The sequence below is a fragment of the Candoia aspera genome, chromosome 4, assembly GCF_035149785.1.
Source record: "Candoia aspera isolate rCanAsp1 chromosome 4, rCanAsp1.hap2, whole genome shotgun sequence".
NCBI lineage: Eukaryota > Metazoa > Chordata > Lepidosauria > Squamata > Boidae > Candoia > Candoia aspera.
The window spans coordinates 32,579,833-32,602,458 of NC_086156.1; the positions used below are offsets into that span (position 1 = coordinate 32,579,833).

At 34.9% G+C, this 22,626-nt stretch overlaps 1 protein-coding gene across 1 annotated transcript in view; it reads right to left on the reverse strand.

Annotated features, from left to right (window-relative positions):
* Positions 1–22,626, reverse strand: part of RAPGEF5 (Rap guanine nucleotide exchange factor 5) — a 68,961-nt gene that overhangs the window by 17,106 nt on the left and 29,229 nt on the right. Inside the window, exons 4-10 of the mRNA XM_063303751.1 lie at positions 12,014–12,105; positions 9,968–10,099; positions 7,608–7,705; positions 5,987–6,017; positions 5,215–5,293; positions 2,270–2,419; positions 1,136–1,233 (exon numbers count right to left, since the gene is read on the reverse strand). Of these exons, the coding sequence (XP_063159821.1) occupies positions 1,136–1,233; positions 2,270–2,419; positions 5,215–5,293; positions 5,987–6,017; positions 7,608–7,705; positions 9,968–10,099; positions 12,014–12,105 (680 nt within the window). The remainder of the gene's footprint in view (positions 1–1,135; positions 1,234–2,269; positions 2,420–5,214; positions 5,294–5,986; positions 6,018–7,607; positions 7,706–9,967; positions 10,100–12,013; positions 12,106–22,626) is intronic.

The window sequence follows — 22,626 nt, forward strand, 5'->3', positions numbered from 1 at the left end:
TCTTGACTGGAAATACTTCAAGAAAAGAAGGAGTCTGAATTTGTGGAAGTGTTTTTGAAATATGCTGTAGTAAGTGTGAAAGGCACCCTCAGAGTCGAACCAGCCCCTTCTCTGAGGTTCTGAGGTTCTGAGGTAACCCACCTCTGTGGGTGAAGAGTGACTAGCAAATGAGGTCTCCTTGCTGCCCCCTCCCCTCACTATAAACTGGGTTCTCCTTTCCTCGCCAGCCCTCTGGGGAACCAGGGGAGGAATGAAGGGGAAATCCTCACCTCACCTGGGTCTGGCTAAATAACAGGAAGGAAAACCAAACCAGAATGCTGGGGAGTCAATAGCTCAGCCAAGCTGAGGCGGGTGATGGAAGGCAACCGGTCAATTCCAGGATTGAAACAAAAATCAATGTTATTAAAGGTACCAAAAGAAGATAGGATTCCACACACGCAATACACAGTTTAAAAAGATAAAATACAAAGAAGGCCTAATGCAATTCTAACTATAGCTAAATAACTTTCAACCGTGCCTGACGTAACCGCCTTATCCAGCCACAGCTCTCGTACTTCCCACCCAAAACCTGAAAGAAGCTCTTCCTTTTTTTGTGACTCCCAGAGGTGGCTCCCTCTGGGCACCTAAGGCTGGCTGGTTCTTTAAACCACCAGCTGCCCCTCAGTACATACACAATATCACATATAAATAGAATACAGTGTTTCTCAACCTTGGCAACTTTCAGATGTGTGGACTTCAACTCCCAGAATTCCCCATGCTGGCTGGGGAATTCTGGGAGTTGAAGTCCACACACTTGAAAGTTGCCAAGGTTGAGAAACACTGGAATAGGACATCTAGTTATCTACAGAATAGGTCTATCCAAATCCAAACATTTAAAAGGGGCAAAAACTGTTGAATCAGACTTCTTCCAGATCTCCAGAATTCAGTCCCTGAATTCCCCAGGTGACATGGTTCATGATAAAATTTCTGGAATTAAGTCCATATACCTGGAGGGCACACAGGGTGGAGAAAAGTGGTCTAGGTAATTATTTTCCTATCCTTCGTTCATGTTGGGATTATATGAGAGTAGTATTTTTAATACAATTTAAATTTAAAACTTCAAAGCCACCTAAAAACAAGAACCATAAAGACTTACCAAACTATCTGTCAGATCCTTTCGAAAGAGAAACATACGAGCAGAAAGCTCAAGCGATTTGGAGATTGCCAGATCATCTGGTTGCAATTCATGCTTTTCTTTAAGAGGAATAAGAAAAGTATCATGGTAAGAAATTAAAATGTATTTTTAAACTAAAATCTAGTATCTTCGTAAGACTGCACAGGAATGAAGCTTCAGACTCAAATTTTATTTATCTATTCACCTCGGCTGGAAAAGGAAAGTGCTGAATTCAGAGGAGCATTTAATAATCCAGTTGTTGTGCTATCCAAGACTGCTGGACTTGTGGATGGAGAATTGGATAGTTTTACAAGAAGCTTCTTAGCAGAAAAAAAAATTACAATTATGTTTGCAGAGTAATAAAAGTATTCCAAATAATAAATTATACCAGCAGGCTTTTGATTAACCGTATCACATTTATAGCTATTCCCATTTCTGAATTCATAATTTTAAGATGCAGCATAGCCAAAAAGCTTTCTAGAGATTCTAGTATCTTATGAAACCAGGCTGGTCAATAGATCAAGAGTAGCAGCCTCTGAGCTGGATAATTTATCTCAAGGAGCAAACAATCTGTCCTTTTTTAAAAAAAAAAAAAAATTATTTTTGGAAATTGGTATCTGAGCTCTAAACTGAGCATTTTAAAACTTTTTAAAAATATTGCTTATAATATTTTGGAAAACATTCATTTTCTAGAAGTAGTATTTCCCAAGGTTTTGCCTGGTTTTGCCTTCATATCTAAATACCATTTGGTTACTTCAAAGTAGAGATCCATTTTCCAGAGTACATTTTTGTTATACAGGTAGTTTTAAATTATGAACTGGGAGTGTTATCTGTAAAAGCAAACATTACGAAATGTTTCTGAACAAGAAAAGTCCTTTGCAATCTAAACATGATGTGGAATGTATTATCCAACAGAACTGAAGTATTAGCAGTTGTCATGGAAACCACTTTCTGCTGAACAGCTCCTTATTGTAACTATGGTCATCCAGCTGTGGATCCATTGGGGAAGAGACCTAAATCTGCACTGGAAAATTCTTTACAGATAAGATACCAAAAATAGTATTTTTTTTTTTAAAAAGGGAGGGAGGCGGATATTAATAGCTGAAAATCATTTACCTTCAGAGAATGAAAGGGCCACTAGAGCCAGATCTTCTTGGGAATGCTGGAGCTTCTCTGCTACAATTTTCAAAATCTCTTGAACTGAAGTGGATAATTTAGTTTTTAAACTGATGTAAGAATGTTCTGTTATATACACATGGCAAAAAACTGCAAAGAGAGAAGGAAAATAATTCCATCAACAGAAGAAATTCTTATTGAAACCTGTAAAAACTTTAATGATTGCACTGCTTTAGATTGAAAACTGGCTTGCTGTCATTCTTTGATAAAAGAAACTACAGCTGATATTCTCTGATCTTCAAGCAGATTCTCTTTTCCAAATCCAAATCCAATATTATATTATCATTAATCCTGTGCAGGACTAAGTGGACAATACCTAGTCATCAAACAAAGGACAGCTTGCTCAACCTTACAAAACTTCACCCATTGGGTCCTGGAACAACTCCTAACTGCTCCATTTTATTGATTGCATTTATTCAAAGGTTTCTAGTGTACCTCTCAGACCAAAACTGCCCACAAGTGGCTTAAATAAATATTTCAAATACTAAAATGAATAGAAAACACTAAAAGTAACAGAAAACTCTCCTCTCTTCTTAGTATTTAGTGTGGTGGGCCTACTAAGAATTAAAGCATTCCAAGACTGAGAGAGAATTCTTCAACACATATTCCAATTCCTACACTCAGAGATCAGGCATCTATCATAATAATAACTGGTGTAATATTTCTATCAGGGAACTGAAGTGAAATGTGGGGTAGGGATTACTATACATGGGGGTGCTTGTATATGTACAGTATGTGACCATGTTGTATGAAAGTGAGACTCTAGGTGCTGAAAAAGTGTGAATATGAGAGAACTGTTAAACTGGATTCTTTTTCTGCTCACATAATTTATATTAAATCTGACAAATTAAGGAAGGTCCATTGGTTTTCCTATAGAACGGTATAAAATACACATGGAGGTTTTTGTTTCTATAACATTTGACTTGTAGAATGATACTTTTCAAAGCTGAGTAAATACTTGGCAGAGGTGGAAGCTATTGCCTGATTTCTCTGCTAAATGTACATGTTAAAATGGACGTGGGAGAAGCTTTTTTATGGTGCAGGTTAAATTCTTGTGGTAAAATATAGATTGCCAAAAAAAAAATGATTAAAAAAAGATCTACTTCTCTTTTTAAATGTGGCATCATAATCTCTCAACTAGAGCTACTACAGTATAAATGGAATTATTACTTTACCTATGTTTTGTGAACTTCATCAGGGATATCTTTTAACCCCTCTTATATTTAATTTAGATTTGGAACCATTGGCCTATTGGGTGTAAAGATGGCTGCACATAAATTATTATGATATGCAGGAGAATGTGGGGCCATACTAATAATTATCAAGGTAGTTTACCTAAATTTATGGGTACTATACTAATTTCCAAAACCTTCACATTATTCAGTTAACATCATACTTCTTATTGGACCTAACAGATCTTTTGAAGTTTGTAAAAATGGAGTTATGTTTCTTGTATGAATAATTATGTTGGAATATTCCTAAGAAAACATACATGTTTGTTGATTTAAATATTTGAGAGTCTTGAACTCATATTAATAGTGATATAAATAAGTCGTTGAATATTCCTATGGATTTAAAGGGAAAAAATAATTGTTGTTAAAATGCATATAACTTAGATAAGCACATACACACACGATCATGAACATGAAGAGGGATCTAATTCATCGTACGTACTTAGTGTTATTGAATGGACCTACCCACCCACCCCCATCTCCATATTTTGCTATCTACACTGTATGTATGTATACTATCTATATATACAAATGTGGGAGGTTAATTTTCTGGATTTTCAACTTTCCCATGCATCTAATATTTTGAGTGTGAGTGTGTGTGTGTAGAATACAAGTTATTTCTTTTTCAGAAACCATTATGGCACAACTAGAAAGTTATTATTTGACACCTCTTATTTTAGGCAAAATTCACTTATTTTGCCAGCATTAAAAACTGGAAGATACATTTGGAAGATGTTAGGATAGAAGTTTAAGTTTGATCACATGTAGCATTTACACTTTTGAGATAATCCCAATTTGACAATTTTAGGTAAATACTCCTTCAAGAGTACTTGGACAAAAGCAGTATTAAATATTACTAGGCTACTATATTCTTAATTATTCCTTTGAAGCAGATGAAGTATTGCAAGAATTTAGACTATCTGAAATTGCTGAATGGTAATACATTGACTAGTGACAAACTGGCAAAGGCCGCATGGAGGCAACCTTACTTAAGACCATTGTGTCTCTATCTCAGAGCTCAAATAGATGCCCCACAGAACTGCCTCTAGGTCACTGGAAAACTCCCCAAGTGCCTGTTGGAAACCAAGTGGATCCATAAAGTGCCTAGGGGAGACCAACCTAATAGGTCTGTCCTCCCATAGGAATGATGACAAAGGACAGGTATTAATGTCCTCCACCCACAGATCATATATTAATTGCTCCAAGGTGAAAACTAAATCATGTGTGTGGCCCTCAATGTTGAGTCAGGTCATGATGCCTTGGGAAAAGCCCATAGTTGCCATAGCAGAAATGAACAGATTCTTGAATGAATGCCACCCTCCTCCTGTTATGCAGTCAAGGTTGGTGCACCATCCGAAATCCGGCTGGGCAGATTTCAAGCAGAGAAATCCCTTCACTATCACCCAACCTAAACCAGTCTTCAACAATATTTGTTATGTCAGCTCTCTCCTCCACCACCAAGTTGCAGAGGAACAAGGTCACAGGCCTGGCGTTTAACCGAACCAACCTGGCTCCACAATCCAGCACCAAGGATATTGGATTGCGGCTAGGAGGATGGAGGAAATAATATTTCTTTCTTTCCAGTATTTTTGCAGAAACAGGGGATGCTGTTAACACTATCTTTTGTTCTTTTTTTGTTTCATTCATACTTACCTTCCTCTGTTTCATTCACAGTTTCTCTGTTCTGGAGCCAGTTCTCCTTGAGGCTGAATTGATGTAAAATGGCTTTATGCTATGAGAAAGTTAAAAAAAAGAAAAAAAAAGAATGCCAAAATTGTTGGGCGTTTTAAAAAAGGAAAAGGAAAAGAAAAAGAAAAAATCTACCCATACTGTTTTGCCTAAATAAACTAAACACTATCTATTCATGGAAAACATGAAGATGAAAAGACCAATGTGTACATGAGAATACATTTTATGAGAAATTTCATTGAAACCTTATTTTCTCTTTCTGATGCTTATGCTTGAAGTCGTATTTGAAAGCTGATTGTGTATTAATCAATCAATCCAGTGAATTTTCTGATGAGAACACATTCCCACATTCATCTCTCTAAATTTGGAAATACATTACTTACATAGGTACAGACATATACACTCTTTCTTTCTCTCACTACACCTAACATGTGCAATCAATATTTTTGTCCAGATTTGCTGGTCAAAATCCATTTAGATTCAAAATTATATTTAGACAGCACATGCCAACCATCTAAGCTTTAATAATATTGCCACAGGCACCTTCTCATTGTTTTTAAGGTTGGAATCAAAGCCACACCATCATTAGCAAACAGTTTTAACGATGTGGGTAGAACAATGTAGCTTGCCTATTTATTTATTTTGGCTGTTTGTTTTTATTAATTAAAATAATCTAAGGCAAAGAAAAATGAAGTTACTAAGTTAGAATTCAAGTAATAGTATCTTTTCGCATTACCTTTCTGTGAGGTGAATATTCATCTACTGTGCTAAAAGAAAAAGTCAGCACGTTATTCATTTTTCTAATACAAAAGTTTTCAGTATTGATGTAGATCTCTACTGTAAAAGGGACACAAAATATTAATGCTAAGAATGGACTAGAGCCTGGATTTTCACACACTTAGTTCAACATTTTAACACTACACCACACTGACTCTAGTTATGTTACTATTATATATTACTAATTATATTATTTATTACTACATAATATTATTAGCTAGTAATCTTTTACAGTAGTTGTTGTGATGTAGTTAGGAATAATATTTAAAGCATTTGCTTACACAAAAACTGCACTGCCTACCTAAAAACTAATCATTCCACCCTTAAGTGTGAATAGGATGCCTTTTTGTCCAGAATTGTCATCACTTATTGGCAGGAGCTCGCTGAATTTCAGACAAGAGTTTTCCAGCCCTATGTAGAGATGCCCTCCAATTTTGTACTAAATACCTATTAAAATATATCAAAGATTATACATAGTACATCATTATTTTTCAGCTAATCTGGGGGTTTTTTGGCAATATTTAATAGGAAATTTTGTAATAATTATATTTTCAAAAAAGTAATTGTGTAATTATGTAATTATATTTATGCAAATATAGTTGTGTTTATATAATAATTATATAAATGCAATATTTATGTGCCATAGGAGCAAAATGAACACTGACTTTTGTTAAAACATATAAGCTCTGTCAGCCACCTAGTTCTGTTGGTTTAAGTCAGTGGACAAATCTCATAAAAAATAAAAAAATGAAATAAAAAGTTAATAGTCATGTAATTACTTGCTTTCAAATGAGGAAAACTGTTTCATTAAATCATGTTTGAAAGAGGTGGGAAATAAGATTTGTGCACAATAGATCTCAAAACTGATACAGACTCCTCAGTATTTCTGCAGAGAAAAATCAAATTTGTGCCCTATATTAAACTCTATTAAAGCATACACCTACCCCTTAGGTAAAGGTAAAGGTTTCCCTTGACATTAAGTCCAGTCGTGTCCGACTCTAGGGGGTGGTGCTCATCTCCGTTTCAAAGCCGAAGAGCCGGCGTTTGTCCGTAGACACTTCCGTGGTCATGTGGCCAGCATGACAGTCACAGAACGCCGTTACCTGCCCGCCAAAGCGGTATCTATTAATCTACTCACATTGGCATGTTTTTGAACTGCTAGGTTGGCAGGAGCTGCGACTAGCAACAGGAGCTCACCCCATCATGCAGATTCGAACCACCGACCTTCCGATCGGCAAGCTCAGCAGCTCAACGGTTTAACCCGCAGTGCCACCACATCCCTACACCCACCCCTTACTCAAATATTATTTTTAGTGCAATAGCCCTCTAACAAACTTTTCTTATAATACTAGTAAGAATGGAAGATTAAATTGCAATAATTTCTCTTTGTGTATCAAACCTATTTCAAGTTATTCCCTTGTAGCTGTACAAAATCAAAGCTTGCCTATACAAATATTAAACTGTTGAAACCATATAGAGCATTTGACATTACTTACTAAAAAAGAAAATAATTATAATTAGCAGAAAAGTAATTATAATCCTCCAAAGGAAGAAATTCAAAATAGGGTGAAAAAACTTACTGACGACGATGCATTCCAAGTAATTTCTGAAATTCTTTTAGGTCCTTCTCCAATATAGGGTATTCATACACATCATCTAACACATTCCTATATATTGTCTAAGGAAGGAGGAAGTTGAGAGAAAAGAGGGAGAGAAGGAATCAAATAAATGTATGCTACACCTTTTTGGTAAAGCAAAACTTCACAAAAGTTTCAAGCTGAGGTTTTCAGAGGATTTAAAAGGGGGTTGTTTTTTTTTAAAGGGTTTTTAAAAAGGGTTTAAAAGAGCCAATTTGGTGTAGTGGTTTAAGGCACCAGGCTAGAAACCTGAAGACCATGAATTCTAGTCCCACCTTAGGCACGAAGCCAGTTGGGTGACCTTGGGTCAGTCACTTTCCTCAGCCCTAGGAAGGAGGCAGTGGCAAAACCACTTCTGAAAATCCATGCCAAGAAAACTGCAGGGACTAGTCCAGGCAGCCGCCAGGAATCAAAAACTGACACAAAGGCACACAATCACTGGTCAGTATAAGTTGTCTTAAAAGGCAGTCTCTGGACTATTCCTAAATAAAAGTCCCAAGTGTATCTACTCATATCTATGTCATATTTAGAGGGATATTTCAGGATATTATTTAAACTCTGCAATCAGCTTGGTCTTTCTGTCTCTCCTTGACATGAATATACACATTCATCACCACTCTACTACTTGACAAAACAAAGCAAGTAATTCTAACCATTTATGCTATGCAGAATTATTAAAATGTAACTGATTCCAATCTTCTGTTTATATTCCTAAGTATTAAGTAATCAGTTTATTCAATCATTATTGAGGCAGAACTCTCAAAACCAAGTGATCTCTAGTTCTTACAAGTGCATACAACTCTTTTTTGTTGGGGGGAGGTGTTATTTTTTACAACTAGCATATAGCCTTGTCATAATGTTTCCAGGGCATTTCAGAGCACATGTACTGAAATGTGGCAAGCTAAAGAATGTGTGAAGGTTCTAATCAAACAATGCCAGCAAATCTGGAAAAACACACAGTGGCCAATAAATTGGAAGAAGTCAGTGTATATACGAATATCAAACGAGATTAAATAAAGTGTACAAACACAAAATCTCCTTAATTCTACATGCTACCAAAATTATGTTTAGGATAATCCAGTGCAGATTAAAGCTCCATGTGGAAAGGAAAATGCCAGATGTTCTAGCTGGCTTCAGAAAAGATCAAGGAACAAGAGACGTATGCTGAATAATTGAGAAAGCCAAATAATACCCCAAAGTAGTCATTATGTGCTTTGTTGATTATAGAAAGACCTTCAGTGTTGACTATTGATAGAGTCAGGAAGAAACATGGTGAAAAAGACTGGCTGCAGGTTGGAAAAGAAGTGAGACACTGCTGTATAGTTTCCCCTTATTAATTCAACTTATACCGTGAATATATATTGAGGGAAGATGAATTAGGGGAAGATTAACATTGTTTTAAAATTGGAGGTAGGAACCTCAATAATTGTGCTATGCTGATGACACTATTCTGATAACTGAAAATACAAATAATTCAGGAGTTCAGTGAAAAAACGGAACTATGATCAAATATAAAGACCAAATTAATGACAAAAGGTAAGCACCAGCCTTATAACTGACAATGAAAACACTGACGTGGTAGATAGCTTCTGCCTTTTACTGTAGAATCAACTGCCAACAGAAAAAGAGCCAGCAATCAAGAAACACACTGGAGACTCTCTGGGGAAGGCTATAATGCTGGGAAAAGAAACAGAAAAAAAGAGCAACCAGCAGTAAGATGGATGGACTCAGTTATCGGAGATCTGAGGGATGAGGTTGGGGACAGACTGTCCTGGAAAAAATCTATCTATGTGGCTGCTAAGAGTTGACACTGATTTAATGGCACATAATCAAAGCTTATGACAACTATTTTATCATCTGTGTCTTTCAAGAATAGGTCAAGATTTATTGCTCCATCTTAATCACGTTACTTTGTAAGTAAAGTTATAATCCCCTTTTCCACCTTTCACACCATCATGAAAGATTAAGAATTGGCAAAGGATTTCATGCTCAGTACATGAACATTACATAGTGAGATGTACCCATCAACAGAACACTAGATCCTCTGAATTCTGGAATCTCAGTTAATTATGCACATTTAGGTTGTAACAGAAGAGCAATTATTTGCAGAGTAGGTATTCCTCATCAGGAAGCACCCTGTAGAACTTTAGGAGATACCACATTATAAATGCTGATCCTACATCCCCTAAGTGGGCTTGTAACTTACTATTACAGGGAACAGGTTGCATAGATTAATGTAGGGTTTTGGAGTTTTTTATTTTATAATTACCATACTGTAGTGGAAAATATTTAAGCAAGCATACCTTAAGAAACTGCTTCAAATGCTCATCTTCATGCAACCAGTCTTTGTAGAGTGAGGTCCACTGTGACACCAAATGCAAGACCTTTCGCTTTCTGCAGGGAACATCAAGAATTTCATCCTTGTCTTGAAGGTTCTTAGCACAATAAGTATATATACGTTAAGGTGAAATCTTAAAAACTACAAAAGTTTACCTATAGTATGTCCTGTGTTACTGCTTTTCACCCTGTTGCCTGAATATATTTTGCAATTTATGTAAGTAGCTTTGAGTAAATATTTATTCTGATAAAGCTTTAAAATATAATGAAGAAATATTCATTTGTTCATTTGTTCCTCCTCAATGATCCATATGTAATGGTTATTCAGTAATAATGAAAACTCTTTGCTATACACTGTGAAATATATGGAAGCAACTGTCTCTTGCCAGAATACAAAATACAAAAAATAGTACTTTCTTTCATTTGTTGTTGTTTATTCGTTTAGTCGCTTTTGACTCTTCGTGACTTCATGGACCAGCCCACGCCAGGGCTTCCTGTCGGTCGTCAACACCCCCAGCTCCCTCAGGGACGAGTCCGTCACCTCTAGAATATCATCCATCCATCTTGCCCTTGGTCAGCCCCTCTTCCTTTTGCCTTCCACTCTCCCTAGCATCATCTTCTTCTCCAGGGTTTCCTGTCTTCTCATTATGTGGCCAAAGTATTTCAGTTTTGCCTTGAATATCATTCCCTCAAGTGAGCAGTCTGGCTTTATTTCCTGGAGGATGGACTGGTTTGATCTTCTTGCAGTCCAAGGCACTCTCGGAATTTTCCTCCAACACCACAGTTCCAAAGCATCTATCTTCCTTCTCTCAGCCTTCCTTATGGTCCAGCTCTCGCAGCCATGTGTTACTACAGGGAACACCACTGCTTTAACTATGCGGACCTTTGTTGTCAGTTTCTTTCATACATGTTTTTAAAAAACAACTCTAAACTGGTTCTTTTCTAATTTCCACATATTTTATTTATATTCAGTGCATTTATTAATACAGTACATTATAATATTTTTTACATTTTCATTCCATCTTCCCTCCAAGACCAGGGTATAAGGCTCCCAACATTTATCTCGACAAAGAAAGCTCTGCAAGGGATGGCAATCTTCCAAACATTACAACAGAACTATACACCTAAACCAAGTATTAATCTAGGTCATCCTATTTTTTTTTCTCTTAATGTGAAAACGACATAAATAAAACACAAACATGCTTTCTGGTATATAACATATGGTCTCAAATTACTAGACCAAAACTGTGCTTCATTCTCAAAATGCTATTAAGCTGTTTATACCTATGCTGAAAATTAAATTAATGGCTATATTGTATTCCTCTACACTCAAAGGAGGTGGTGTCATTGATAAAAGGACCCATTGCTATCATTTTTATTCAGGAGAATGGAAGTAATTATTTTGTACTCCTAAATCTGTTCTCTTTAATCATGTCTACTGGTGTGTTCGATACTAATCCAGTATATTATTCAAGAATAATTTAATGATAACCCTAACTGCAACACATTCACCTCTGTGTTGGTGTGAATAAGATCTGAAAAATCTAGCTTCAAATCCCAAATCAGTTATGACACAGGCAAGATGACCATGATGCACTGCGCAGCCTAGCCCGCCTCACAGAGTAGATGCATGCACAAAATAAGATAGATCATGTGTTCCACCTTGAATTCCTTGAAAGAAAAGCAAATATATTATTGTTTTTTTTTATTATTATTATTATGGTTGGTTGCAAAGATGTACAAGACCCAAACCCTTTAATTACACTTCTAATTACATACAAAATTGTGGAGTAAGGGAAACCATTACTTCTAACATCTAAAAGCATCCTCAGACTGCCTCAACTTGGATGGAAGTTGAGATATAAGGAGTGGTATCTGAACATGTCTATTGGAATGATTAGTAAGTTCTCCTCAGCAGGGGCAAAGAGGCTGTGTAGATTTGCCTTATGTCTAACCTATAAAGATCACTAGATACAATGAGGCCTGAATGAAATGATTTCATCTTCTTCTACTAGTGAAGGATATTGTCTCAGCAGAGCTTGACACAAGTCATCTGTTGTCATGAAGACTGTGTATGTAAGGAGGAAGTCATCCAGAAGAGTTTCTGCAAGCAAAGCAGAACAAAAATAAAAACCAATTTTAAAATGCATGAGATAACTGAAGTGTTATGTAGCCATATTATTCATGAAGCTCAAACCATGACAGTTAAGAAGTCACAATAAAAATAACAGTAGAATTTCAGATGAAAATATAAATCTGAAAATGAAAACTGTTCTCCTAAAATAAAACACATCAGAATTCTGAAAATTAAATTAATTTTTGTTTAAAGCAGAAGTTATAAATTCTTTTGTATTTTAGGTATCACAACTTAACTAAGAACCACAGACAGAATAGCCCAGATTTCAGCTTTTCCTGGTGCCTGATTTCAGTTTCAGCACCACATATCTTTTTACTAAACTATATATACACTTATATGTATATAAGGGACAGGGATCCTGGGGGATTCTGTTGCATATGTGAATATTTGTACACCGACATCTGTTGCCATACTGAAATTCTAGAATACATGCACGCAGAACATTTTCAAGTTATTTTCCACACTGTACAAAACTTTCAAATTCATAGCTCATCGGTCAACTAAATCTGTAATTTCATGTGGCAATGTAGCTAAAAACAAACTACTTTTATTTTATTATATGCAAAAGACAAAAATAACAAGGAAGAATTTTCACAAATATTCATCGCTCATAACAGATTGCTGTGCTTTCAATTAGGTTTACGCATACGTTTGTATCTTACTATGCAATCTGTTTACATTTAAGTCAGTTCATTCAACTTAAAAAGAGAGGCTAATGGAAGATAGCATAATTTATGGTGAGTGGGTATCCTTCCATTTTGTAATATCATATTTTTGCAATCTTATATACAACATCCATTTCTTTCATGCTTTTATCAGATTCTACGTCACCAGCATGTAGTTCAAATGGATATGAGCTTCAAAAGGATATGGCTATTCCAATACAAAATACAAGAGGCAGCTTCTAGTTAAAAAGAAGTTGCTACAGTACATACAAAATTGACTCCAGCTTTTTTAATACTTTACAAAATGCAATGTACTTCATTACAAGATAACCTGCAATATGGCATTATACATACCTATTCAAAAGCAAGCTCCACTAAGTAGAAGTGGACTTCAGGTATAGCAGCGATGATCAACTTCTATTGTTCATAATCTCCTATCATGGCAGTGAAATGTGGGTTTTTTTCTGCTGAAAATCAGCAGAATTTCTAGATACTTTGAATGGGAAATATGTAGAAACCACAGTGTAATCGCTAGAAGCTTAACACCATTAAAAAAAAGTAAAATCCCAATTCTATACCTACTTCAAAAGCATAGAAAACACAGAAAACACACTATTCATTTTCAAGTAATGAAAGTTATTCAAAGCACAGAAAGTGAGGAATAATAGAAAGCCAAAGAAATTAAAGACACAAGATTAAAAATACAGATAAATCTAGCCCACATTAACACCATTCCTTTCCTTTTTACCTTTCCTGAAAACCATCCTTGCTTCCACCATATCCACCTTCCAATTTTTGTTCTTAAACTTCCACTTTCTTCTTTCTTTATGGCAGCATGTCTCTCTGAGTTGGTGAGACTCAAGCAACAAGATGTTGTCTTGCAAGATAATCTCCAGATTAGAGAGCCTAGCTTGCATAGGATCTCATGAGAATGTCGAGGGTTGCACATGTGGCATAGCAGCCAAAATGGGATCCAAATGATGTCCTTGGCAAGGAATGCCATACGTGGCAAGGATATGACCAAGGTTGATAACCTAGCCTACACCTTTTCTATATTACTAAATACTTGATGCAAAAGCATTATGTGATTCAATCCTACCCCCACCATTATGGCCCTCAGCCTCCTCAAAAATAGTAAGTGCATCTCCATGCTACCAAATGATTGTCCACCCTTCTCCCTTTTGGCTCATATCTAAACCCAGCATAAAATTTGCTTTTCAAGATGAAGCTGTTATTGCTGCCTTTCTTACTGAAGAGTTACTGGCACCTAAACACTTTGAATTTAACGTCAGTATACCTTAACCTTCCACAATATTTTTACTTTTTAAGTTTTTGACTGTAAACCATATTTTTTCCTTAATTAAATTTATATCCTGCATTTCTACTTTGTTGTGACCAAAAAGGAAAATATAACTAGAACAGTCATTCAATATAAAGCAGTATGCACATACAAACAACCACTAAAAACAGGAGCAGATCAAATGGATCAGTTCATCAGACCAAAGACCTACCAAGGCTATAATAAACAGTACCAAGGGAAAGAGAAAGGGACCTAATCTGGATTGGGACCTCAGCATTTGAAATTAGAGTTAACAAGAGCTAAGTCCTGTACCATATGTTTAAAAAAATAACCTAGATGGATCAATTTTGGGCTACATAAACTACAAGAATGAGAGTATTTTTCAACTAAAATCTAAATGTTTGTTAGTCCTAAAATAAAGAAATTAGTATTTTTCCTAATAATTTTAGATTGGCTGCTGCCTAGCCAACATATAGGATGTTATTTATGAAACCAACTTCTTTTCAAATGTTGATGGTTATGACTTATCAGTACATGCCATCAAATTCTTTTTATCAGCAAAATTTAAAATGTGATAATAGGTAAGCAGAAAAAATATATTAAGTCTGTGCTATTTTGGCAGCCTCACCAATCCAACTAATTTCAAAGGAGAGCTTTCTAGTTTAAAGAATCAAAAGGCAATCACTCTTTAGATGGAAAGTGCCCCACACTGGAGCCATGAACTCCATGGTTCCAATTTCCGCATCATTTTGCACATTTCTGTTTTCACTGAACTCAACATGCATGCGTGAAATTGGCTGGATAATAAGATCTCAAGGGGTTTAACTTTTAGGATTTCCTAATCACCATTTTGAAAGAGAAAGTAATGTTCTCTTCTAATAAGTGGGAGTGACTCTCAGAGTGTAACAAGAGTGCTGATTACTAATGCTCTCAACAAAGAGAGAGAGAGAGAGAGAGAGAAAATCCCTGTAAAGAAGGCATTTTCTTACATAATTTCAACCTATACTCTCATCCACTTGCGCATAATACTGAAACCAGAATCCTGTTTCAATGAATCATATGCAAAAGCATCATGTATTCAAGCTTTGTTCCTACTTGGTGTGAATGAGTTAACTGCCACAAAAAAAAAAGTTCTCAAGATATGCAAATCAAGCACTACTATTACCTGACTATAAACAAGCCTGGATTCATAAAATAACCTGAAATCATGTATTATTTCTGCATTCATATTTAAATAAGTTTGCAATTTATAAGCTTTTTTGTTTATCCTAGCATATCTATGCTCTAAAGAACCTTTTACCCAAAACAACAGAAAATCTAGTGAATGGGCAGTCTCTTCATTTTCAGAAAGAAGATCACCCACTGCTTTAAATCTCATATTCCTGTATGTAACATGATATCCATAGTACTTAGCAATCATTAATTCATTCAATCTGTAATTTTCATGTTGAATCTGCCGTTAAAATACAGTTGTATTAGCTATTATATTTAGTTTACCTTTTATAATTTGTTTCACATCTTGTTTTTATACCACTATGCCCAATAAGAGTTCTGGAGAATTCAAGACATTGCACTTTATTTGCATTATCTTTTACCATTGTCCAACTATAAATTACAAAATGTAGATTGCAGAAAAGTTACAGCATGAATACAGTATTTTGCCATGGATTGAGGGTAGGATCAGATTTGCTTCTTGAGGAATCCACAGGAGGTCACAATTAAAACAGAAGTTGGCATGTTCTGAGTAAAACCAATGTTTTCTTAAAGCCTACATACTTTTCTTTAATAAACTGATTTTACCCCTTCTCCTTCTCCAAACTTAATCAGTCTTAAAATAATTAAGCTTACATTTTAACTTAATTACCAAAAACCTGCAGCGACTGAGCTGACTGTGAGTATGTAACAGTTTCAGGGATCACATACTGTGTACATTTGGTTTACAGAAGTAGCATCAGAAACCTATGCCTGCCTCTAAACTCTGAAATAGAAATCAGCTCTTGATTTTTGGATCATGGAAAAGCAATTTGTAAACCATGGGCTGCTTACTGTATCCCCAGGCTCATTCTGATGAACCCTGGAGCCAATTCAAATTATGTTCCTGAAACTGGTGGGAAAATACTAGGTTCAGGGGCAACCAAGGAAAACAGTTATGCTATATCTGTTTTAATTCCCGTAAAAGGGCAGGGAGTTGAAAGAGTGAATATTTAGCTCATCTTGTTTAGTGATGACACTATATTTCTACCTCATCCTCTGAGGTGCTCATAAACTAAAACTAATGCCCTTCTGGTGATACAGTCAGTAATGGATAAACAAAATAGAATTCTCAGTGCACATCTGACAAAGGTTATATAGAAATAAGGAAAACTGAAAAGGAAAATAGCCCACCAAATTTATATGAACAACCATATATAATTAAATATATCCTGAGGCACCCATGAACAGCTTGTCATATTGGTTGGAACTAATACATGCCACTGACTTAGTATTAAATAGGGGTATTATCATGCTTGATCCCATGAGGCATTCTGATTCTACTAAAGCTTGTGACAGGCAAGGCATAAGATGTTTCTCTTTACGATAAATGCCTTTAGGTCCTTCTTAGCAGAAGCAGCCTATGATCGAAACATTAACTGGTACTGATATAGGATTTATGAGGAAATAACCAGAGGGGAAAAAAGACCATTCCAAGATACACTTTATATACTATTAATGACATTCTGTTTAGCCTAGACTTGACCCTGCATTTTGGGCACCCATAGCCCAGTTTAAAAGCTATATTCAATGGACATCTGCAAGCATGTACATCACAGTCATCTGTTTTCATTTAAAGTACTTAAAAATGGAATTAATAAATTAGATTGCAACTAAATATTCAGATGGATTTGGAAGGATAGGATTAGATAGGCAACAGGAATAAACAGTGTGGGGAAAAAAAACAGAATATGAGCTGAAATCAGGAAAAGATATTGGAAGAAATTTGACATGGAGGTAAGAGATTCTATTATTAAAATTTACAAATATGTCAGGGGAAACAAGAAAGTTTCATGGATTATCAAGAACTAAAAAATTATAACCTGCCTAATAATAAAGTCAGCCTAAAAATGAGGATGACTGCATCAAAGACCTTGAGATATGCCAAGGACATTTCTCTGGAGGAACAGCATAAACAAAATTACCAATCAAAGAGAAGAAAACAACCAAGCTCAGAGAGCACCAAGGACTCCACCATAAACAAAATTATAGACAAGATATTGACCACAGTGAATAAACTCCTATTTTCTAGAAAAATATCCTTCAATTTCAACTTGTTTCATGAAGAGAGTTGATTTCCATAACTTAGAGTTATGTTAACAAAGATTTCATCACCTATTTGTAGTTTAGCTAGATAGCTTGAGTCATTTGGAGTCTGAATACAACATTTCTCCATTTCTTCTTTTAAAAGTTTCTTGTTTTACTGGGCTTATAGGCTGATCCAATTGCAAACAACTCTGTGACATGCATCCCAGCCTCCCTAAATCAGAGTAAAAACAATACAATTAAAAAACCCATATCAATGGTACTATACAAACACAAATAGCTTCAGCAGCAAGACTTCAGAACTATAACATAGGAGGCTGATACAGAAATTTGCTCATATTGCAAAACCTCTCTTTCAAGTCCATTTTGGAACTGTTTAATATATGATTTTATAGAATAAAAATGTTTAAATTATATGCACACATATTTTTAAATTGATATCATTAGAGAAGATCCAAATCTCCTTTGGCCTAGGCCATAACCATTGGAAATCAGCTTACCAAGTGTTTAGGTTTCTATATTCATCTGATATTCCAGAAATCATGAATATTCTCAAGCTATACAATCTTTCAGTGTCTCAGAGGGGAAAAAAACTTGAAAGATTTTCCACGCTGAACCAACGCCAGTATCTTTGTGAAGCATTCTCATTCATTAAAAAAAATTGTAAACCCAACAACGATTTTTATTTAATTTGGAAACCATTTTTAGACTACAATTTAATATAGGGATTTGTACCACATCCACTATTTGGGTTTCTCTTGACAAAAAGTTTTAATATATCAGTTTTATAGGACTCTTAAAATTAGAACAGACGTTTAATAGTATGAACAGAATTTAATGTAGTTTACAATTTCATTTTATGATTCATACTATGCTATGTACTGTTCTTGATATTTGCATTTGGCTTAGACTTTAATAGTGAGGTTCAGGTTTTAAAACGATATAACCACTTAATGAAATCTTGAAAAATTGTAACTTTTATTAACTTCTAAATCCATTTTTATTCACCCAATGCTACTCCTTTATTCTTTTCTTTTTGTTCTCTCTTATTTTCTGTTTATATATTTTTTCTTAAAGTGTTCAATAAGATTATGTTAAAACAAAACAAAAATAATACTCTTCAAAAGTGAATTTTCCTAGGCCACTTAAAGCAAAATATAACATTTTGAAGAGTAATTAAATTATACAATAAAATAAAAACAGCAGTCAGAATGGTTAAAAGCTTGTATGCAGCATATAAATATAAAATTAACATATTAAAAGAACTGAAAGAATAAAATGTCTTTGGTGCCAAAAGTATAAAGTTAGCACCAGATACACTTCATGGGGAACAGCATTCCAGAATTAAGGGTCTACTACTGGAAAAGCCCACTCCTGGATAGCCATGTGCCATTATAATGACTGGAGAAGTCATTACAAGTTGCATTTTCAGTTGACTTTGGGGACACCACTTGAAGCATTTGTTGTGTTGAGCTATTTCAATTGCTTTTGTTTGATTTGTTCATTGCAAACAGCTGAAAGTCTGTACATTTTGACAATCAACCTGATTTGCAATGGGAGTTGAATAATTTTGATTACAACTGTATATGTAAAATAAGGCTATATTCTTATTGCCCTACGTAAAATAAGACAATATTCTATTGTTTCCTTTCTAGGAAGTGTGGGTCTTAAAAAAAAACCCCTCTCTTAGCTAAATGTCCTTGTAAGTCTCTTTTTTTCTTTGCTCTTTAATGGTCTTTCATTCACTACCTTTGTCCACATAGCTATTTTCCATTATAATGATTCTCATCCTATCTAAGCAAACATCAGAAAAGAAAATAACTTTTTTTCTGTTCTATAGTGTCCTGGTTCCATTTTAGTTTATTTTGTGCTTTAAATGAAAGTATCAGACACGTAATTATTATCAATGACATAAAATTTTCATTTTCATTTCCTTTTCGGGAGAGATGGGCGGTGATAAAAATTTGAAATATAAATAAATAAAATGTATACCACACAAATGCAAATATATCACAATGGTCCATACCAATATATAACTGTGAGAGACATCCTTTAAAAATATGGAAATACAATAAATATGTATTTGTAAATAAGAAAACACTGACAACTTAAAATTGCAGGCTGATGTAAAAGCCTCATGGTGATACTGCACTAAAGGGAATAAAGAAACAAATGCATTTGCTTAGTGTACATAATACACGTAGACATAAGCAAGATAAATTTTAGTGCCCAGAGACAATTCAAAACAACTGCTAGAGCTACGATTTCAGAAAGAGAAAGCGCAGTATTATTGTGGAAAAACCCACTGTGCACCCTTCATTGTTCCATTCAGCCATCTGCTCTATGCAACTGATCAATGCTACACCTTCATGAAAGAGCCCTTTTATTCTTATGCCAGTCAAGTTACATTTCTATCTTTAAAGAGGTAGTATTGCACATATGTGCTAAACTGTATGATGTTTACTTAGAATGATTGCTTATACAATTGGTAAAGCTTACTTAATGCGTAAGTACTTTATATGATTTCACTTCACCAACACCTTAAAAATGATGTTTTGCAGTTTGTCATTTATGCAATTTGTCATTTATGGACAAGACATGTGTTTATTTCATAGCTTTTGGAATACAAGCATAAATAACCTCTTCTGTCTATAGTTTTCCCATATAAAATAGTAAGTGAAGTCTTGCCTGAAAGAAATTTTGATTGCAACTAATTAATTAATTAATTGGATCGCGCAATGTGCAGTACATAGGACTGCCTTTGAAGACTTACATGTAAACTTAGTTCAGAATCACTACTTCTAGACTTTTGACTATAATTAGTTAATTAGATAACATCTGCAAGTATATGCCCTGCTTCCAGTTTGTCTCCAAGGAAAATTCAAAGTGCTGGTTTTAATTTATGAAAGTCTAACTCCTTGGAGCTTAGATATCTAGTTCCCAAAGAATCTGTTTGTACTTTGAAATCTCATGAGAAGCCCTGCACAGGATGGTACCATCTTCAGAAGGCAGGAAATGACAAAACAGGATTTGCTTGGTAACACTCTGATTGAAGATCCTAATTTTGTAGGATAGTGTTTGGAATTAAGGATATAGATTCATTATTTTAATTTATATGCTGCTGTAAAATTATAACCAGTTATTATATTTTGTTCCTTTGTTAACCACTTTTAAAATCTGACTCCTCAGGTCTTATTGCAGCACATTTAGATACATTTTGAATAACCATATCTTAGCTTGCACTTTCAAAAATATATAACAGGATTTCCTCTTTCCAAGAGTGTGCCTGTAAGTGGATTAACTATAATTCAGAAAATATGCACTCCTTTCTCTAATGAATATTCTTCAGTAATCTCATGCAGTTAAAAGTACAAAATATTCAGCCCAATTACTATTTCAGGCTCCCCATCCAGATGTATAGATTTCAAATCCCATTTGAAATTCTCAGCAATTACAAGGGAACTGAATACTTTATGTGGAAACTCCAACCCAGCTTCAATTTAAAATTGGTGCATTTGAAGGGCCACACAGATCAGAGACAGTTGAAATAGGATTTTGAATTGAAGTTTTTAATGTACTTTTAACCAGGACTAGTAATATAATGGTGATTGGAAAAAAAGAAGTTCAGAGAATCCACACAAGAAAAGAGATATATAATCTTATCATATACTAACAATCCTTAAACCAGAGAGAGCAAACTGCAGCATGCCTGCAACTTCCTGCCCTATTTGTGAAGTCCTGGAATCCCCAAAGTCCATGCCAACAGAGCTCAGTAGCAAACTTCCAAAATACAACAGGGCAATTTTATGCCTTTTTTAAAAAGCACAAAATAAGCTTAATGCATCTATTTTACTTTAACTCAACTCTAAAAGATTAAAAAGAAAAAGGGACCAAAATTCCAGCTCTGCCCGCTATAGTATGTCACACAGCCAATATATTAGTCCAACTCCTGAGGACAATAAGGTCACACAAAATGAGAGAGAAATCATGGTACACTGTACTGTATCACTAAATCTTTGAGCAATCTTGGAGGAAATCTGAGGAATATGAAGAAAAATTTCTGTTGATGATTATTCACTTGGAACAATATAAAACAGAACACAGGTATGAAAAGTATGCCATTATGTCTACTTAGGTTAGCTCAAATTTTTAAAAAATCCAAAATCTCTGTAGACCTTTTGTTGACCTATACATTAGAAAACAATGGCTTATCTCCAACTGAGTGACAAACTGAGATAATGATCTGTAAAAAGGTGGTTAAATTTAAGACCTATGTATAGACATTTTCTGATGGAAAAATGGTTGGAAACATTGCAAAGGAGTGTTTAACTTTGCCGTCCTTCACATGCTTTGGGAAGAGAATGAATATAGTCTTTTATTTTTCACAGAAAACATCAGAAACAAGAAAATCTTTGTACTAAAAACCTTTGACTACAGAAAACACTGGAAACACTGAAATGAATGTGCACAACCAACACAGTAACTGAGTTCTGTTCTCTGCTTAAAAGTAAGGTTTTGTTCTGTTATTTAGTGTATTCATTATTCTTATATCCTGTAGTATTCTTATATATGATGAGTCAAGTAAGCTGACATTCTCAAAGCACAAAAATATTGCTTGCAGCTCTTGAAAATACTTGATCACCAACTATAAATAGTTAAAAGATGAAAAGGGGCATGTTCTACAAACTATTGTATACACTGTATATATACTGTATGTAGCTTGCTGCTACTTGGAATGCTTGCTAATATTACAAAGAAGGATAATTATGTTGAATTTCAAATAAAACATATCCCTTTTCCAGTGATGTTTCTCTTAAAACAGTATCTTAAGCATAGGATTGTTAAAATATATAAATGAAGGTCACATGTCAAACCATCAAATTTGCTTTAGTTAACAAAGACAATTCTGCTTGTACACACAACTAGAACTTCTCAGTGGGAATGACATATTAACGTTAAACAGTTTCTGGTTAATCGCAATATCACAGAAAAGTAAAGGGCCAAGGACCACAGGGGATAGCATTCTTTTAAATGACCACAGTAACTTTACTTTCAAATGTTTAACTAAGTGCTTTAGAAAGAGGCAAGAACAGCTCCAAGGCAATTGACCAGATATTGAAGATGCAATATTCCAATCTTCCTAAATGTCTAAATTAGCTAACTGAATTTTTCAATCACCTTTGTTTTTAGACTCAACCACACTGATGGCCACTTCCATCATTTTAA